Source organism: Tupaia chinensis, unplaced genomic scaffold, assembly GCF_000334495.1.
Source record: "Tupaia chinensis unplaced genomic scaffold, TupChi_1.0 Scaffold000468_1, whole genome shotgun sequence".
Classification (NCBI taxonomy): Eukaryota; Metazoa; Chordata; class Mammalia; order Scandentia; family Tupaiidae; genus Tupaia; species Tupaia belangeri.
The window spans coordinates 925,769-929,933 of record NW_006159977.1 but is presented as its reverse complement, the minus strand read 5'-3'; the positions used below and the strand labels follow the sequence as shown (position 1 = coordinate 929,933).

The following is a 4,165-nucleotide window of genomic DNA, read 5'->3' as shown; positions in this document are numbered from 1 at the left end:
CGCTCTCATCCTCCCTCCTATCTCACGCAGGCCTGTGCTGGCGATCGTGGAGGTGGAAGTACAGGAAGTCGACATGAGTGCTCGGGACAGGGTGTTCCAGGAAGTGTCCTCTTTCCAGGGCCCCCTGGACGCCACCGTGGTGGTGAACCTCCAGTCGCCAACCTTAGAAGAGAAAAACGAGTTTCCCGAGGACCTGCGCACGGAACTCATGCAGACCTTGGGGAGTTACGGGACGATCGTGCTCGTCAGGTAGCCCCCGCCCGCTGCTGCGGGCTCCCGGCCCGTGGGCTAGGGCCCTGAGTGCTGAGTTCTGTGCGCTGACATGGCGGATCTCATTTATTCCAGGATCAACCAAGGCCAGATGCTGGTGACGTTCGCAGACAGTCACTCGGCCCTCAGTGTCCTGGATGTGGACGGTATGAAGGTCAGTCGCACTTTGCCACACCAGGAGGAGGGCTGATCAGTCCCTACTTTTCCACAGCGCGCCCCAACACTCTAGCCCAGGCCCCACCGCCCTGTGTCTTCCTGTGTTGGCACCAGAGGAAGAAGGAGCTGTGGCTTTTCTCGCTCCTGAGGGGTCTCAGGCCTGGTCACAGGTCCTTGGAGAATCCGGGCGAAAGAACAAGTCTTAGAGGGTGGTCCCAGCGACTGGCACCTCCACCTGGGTGGAGGGGGCGCTGCAGCTCATCTCCATCTTTCTCTTTAGAGATGTATTTTAGACCTTTCTTCCCAGGGCCAGCTGGTGGTGTGGTGATTACGGCACCTGATCCCAGATCCATGGCTTGAAAAACATGCCAGGTTCATGTGCGTGTGTGCCCAAAATCCCAAGAGGAGAATGGAGAAGGATTGCTATGTGACCGTGTCACATGGGAGTGGCTTTCTTTCTCACTTTCTCTTTCTTTCTCTCTGTGTCTCTCTCCAGTGAGAGCATGTACCCTCTGGCAAACTAAAACACAAAAACAAAAACAGAATATGCAGTTCCGAGTAGTTTTCATTTTGATAGTTTCCTGACTCTTGTTTTTCATTGTCAGATTGTGTATGCCCTCATCAGAGAGAAACAGAGAGGAAGAAGCAGCCCCCCAGGACACGCTCACACCACAGTCCCTTCTCCAGTCTCCATCCCATTGGGGTTGGGTGTGCACACACGCGCTGGCATGTTTCTCAAGCTGCCAGGCCTGGAATTCGAATCAGATAGGTCATGTGGGATCGCGCTCTCGTAACCACTAGGCCAGGGCCAGCCCGACTGTGTCCTGGTTTTCAGTTTGCCTGTGATGGGCCACTGGAGGTGACCATCCAGCTGTTACGTTACTTAGATGGAGTGTGCATCAGTTGTGCCCAGTCCTCCTGAGGTCTGGCCCTTGGCGTTTCTTGGCAAAATGTGAAGATCAGCCTTGGCCCACGCTTGCGTCTGTGAGAGAAGCACTTTGCTATCGAGGGGAGTTGTCGTGCCTATGGTATTTATCTTGGTGGCCGCTCTGCCCCACAGGTGAAAGGCAGAGCAGTGAAGATTCGTCCCAAGACAAAGGACTGGCTGAAAGGCTTGCGAGAAGAGCTCATTCGAAAACGGGACAGCACGGCCCCCGTGTCCCCCACCGCCAACTCCTGTCTGCTGGAGGAGAACTTCGACTTCACAAGCTTGGACTATGAGTCAGAAGGTGAGTGACCCTGCGAGGTGGTTCTCCCAGCTGGAGGCATGAGGTGTGATGATGCTGCACAAAACCCTGCCTCCCGAGGTCTGGACGCCACTCCTAGCACAAGCGTTCCATCCACCAGGTGAGCAGGGCAGAGTGCACGTGTGGGGCGATGCACGCCATGGAAAATGGTGCATACATGGAAGACAGTGTTTTAGGGATGTTGGGGCTATCAGCATGAATGGAGGTGGGATGCCAGCCCCGCAACATCTGGGCCCACGGGTTGTGGGAGGTGTGCCAGGGTCCTGTCGGTAGCCAGAACAAACCCACTGAGGCAAGGCCGTGTGCTCCATCCTCACTGTGGCCCGTGTCCCTCACACAGGGGATGTTCTTGAGGACGATGAAGACTATGTGGTGGACGAGCTCAGCCAGCCTGGGATCTCGGACGGGGAGCTGCTGGGAGACGACCTTTCCGATGCCCCCAATGCCGCGGCACTGGCACCTCCCAGCAAGTCACCTACACTCACCAAAAAGAAGCAGCATCCGACATACAGAGGTAACTGGGTGCCCCCCCCCCCCGCTCCTCTTGGAGGCAGACACTACATGATGGTGTTGGACCCACACACGGGTCCCAGGAGAGGCCTGGACCAGGAAGGCAGAGTAGTGGCAGACATCAGGCTCTGGGAGGTGTCCGCACTGTTTTGTCATCGATTTCTTAATGTCTGACAACAGGGACCCTTGAAAACATCCAGGTCCACGGTCATTCCTTTTGGTACAGTTCTGAGCTCGTTTTACATTCCTGAGTTATTTTTTCCTCCAGGATTTGCTGACTCAATTTCTGTAAGAGACAGACGTAGTGTTCACGTCCTGAGTTGCTGACATATTGTTACATTCGTCGTATATGTTGTCATACAGTCATCTTGTAAGCAGCGTCACCCTGTCGTTTTAGACATAAGCAGAGAGGCTGGAAGGTCGTGGGTTTGAGCCGCATGGCACCAGCACGACCCAGGTTAAATGGTCAGTAACTGTTTCATAAGCCTCCAGCCTACCACGGCTCGTGACCTGTAGGCTGTCCGCATTTCAGCGTTGGCCTTTGTGGCTGCTGCCCCATTTGGGGCTAAGAGCACCTCCAGCTGGCAGCCAGTCACTCCCCTTATGGAGGGCAGGCCTGCCAGAGGTGCAGGAGCTCGGTCACAGGCCCAGACCCTTGCAGGAGACTCCCCAGGTAGTGGGGTGCACAGCTGGTTTGGGGCCTACTGCCCAATTCAGAGCAGTGGCCCTTGGCAGAGGGACACATGGTCCTGCAGAAGCCCTCCTGCCCCAGGGTGGATGCAGCTGGAGGGATGTGCTCTTCAGCAAGAGGCGGCCCTCCTCACTGGGGATGGCTGTCCTTTAGCCAGCCTCTGGAGGGCAGTGCCTCCTGGAATGAAGAAATGAACAGAGCAAAGAGGACATCAGGGGCAGCCTGGACACCCGGTGGGCCCCAGGGGAGCCATCTCCTCATGCTGGGGCTGTCCAGCATTCCCGTTACAAGGAGGACGTGCTTTCCCCTTCCAGCCTCGGAGTTTCACAGTTGAGCTTTGGTTCCAGGGTGAGGGTGTCTGAGCTACAATGAAATGGACAGCTGATGCCATGGAAGAGGCCTCTGACTGCCCGGGTTAACATGTAGCAAACGTGTGTAACGAACGGAAGCAGCTGTCTCCTAGTGCCCCTCCTGGCCCTCTGTGAAGGTGCAGGGCAAGTCAAGGGAGCAAATCCTTGCAAGGTAGCTGGCAGTGGGCTTGCCACGTCTCGGATCTGATGCACCAGCAGGGTCCATAATCCGGGAGCTGGCCGCTGGCCGCCTGCTGGAGAGAAGGGACAGTGGGTAGTCTTGGCATTCAAGGCAGCTGCCATGCTCTGGAAACGTGTCTCCCTGAGATCACGTGAGTCATCAGAGGGTTTCCAACTGTCTCCTCTGTGTATGGAAGTGTTGTCGATTGTTTCCGAAGGAACCACGGCTACACTTCAGATATTTCAGCAGCTCTCGAGTCGGGAAGGCACACCTGGCCCTGGTTCACTGAATGTTCCAAGCAGGGCTGGGATCCCCCACCGGCCCGCCTGCAGAGGGGGCACACAGAGTCCCTGCACAGAGCCCTCCGCTGGGGCAGCAGTTCTAGCTGCCCGGCCGGCTTCCTGGGCACAGACCCCGGCCTGACCACTGCGCTGGTAAAGGCCGTCACGTCTTACTCATGCCCCGCCGTGTCCTCCAGATGAAGCCGACCTGGCGGAGCTAAAGCAGGAGCTGGAAGCCATTGGGGATTTCCGTCACCGCTCTCCAAGCAGGTCTCTGTCGGTCCCCAGTCGGCCTCGGCCACCTCACCCACCGCAGAGACCCCCCCCTCCAAGTAAGACCTGGCTTGCTTTCAGCTTGCCGCCTCACCCACTGGGGACAGCTGCCTGTATCCCACTGCCGCTACCGGGGCTCCGAGTCACCTGCCATGCCTCTGAACCCCATGATGCTCTCCCCACCTGGCCTCCTCTTTGTCCTAACT

At 57.2% G+C, this 4,165-nt stretch overlaps 1 protein-coding gene across 7 annotated transcripts in view; it reads left to right on the top strand.

Annotated features, from left to right (window-relative positions):
* Positions 1 to 4,165, top strand: part of SYNJ2 (synaptojanin 2) — a gene marked incomplete at its 5' end in the record, with an annotated part of 79,495 nt that overhangs the window by 65,615 nt on the left and 9,715 nt on the right. For 4 of the 7 annotated variants that reach the window (XM_014590632.2, XM_014590631.2, XM_014590637.1 and 1 more), the window contains 5 exon segments: positions 31 to 249; positions 346 to 424; positions 1,487 to 1,655; positions 2,014 to 2,187; positions 3,884 to 4,018. In XM_014590632.2, the coding sequence (XP_014446118.1) occupies positions 31 to 249; positions 346 to 424; positions 1,487 to 1,655; positions 2,014 to 2,187; positions 3,884 to 4,018 (776 nt within the window). 7 annotated transcript variants of the gene reach the window in all.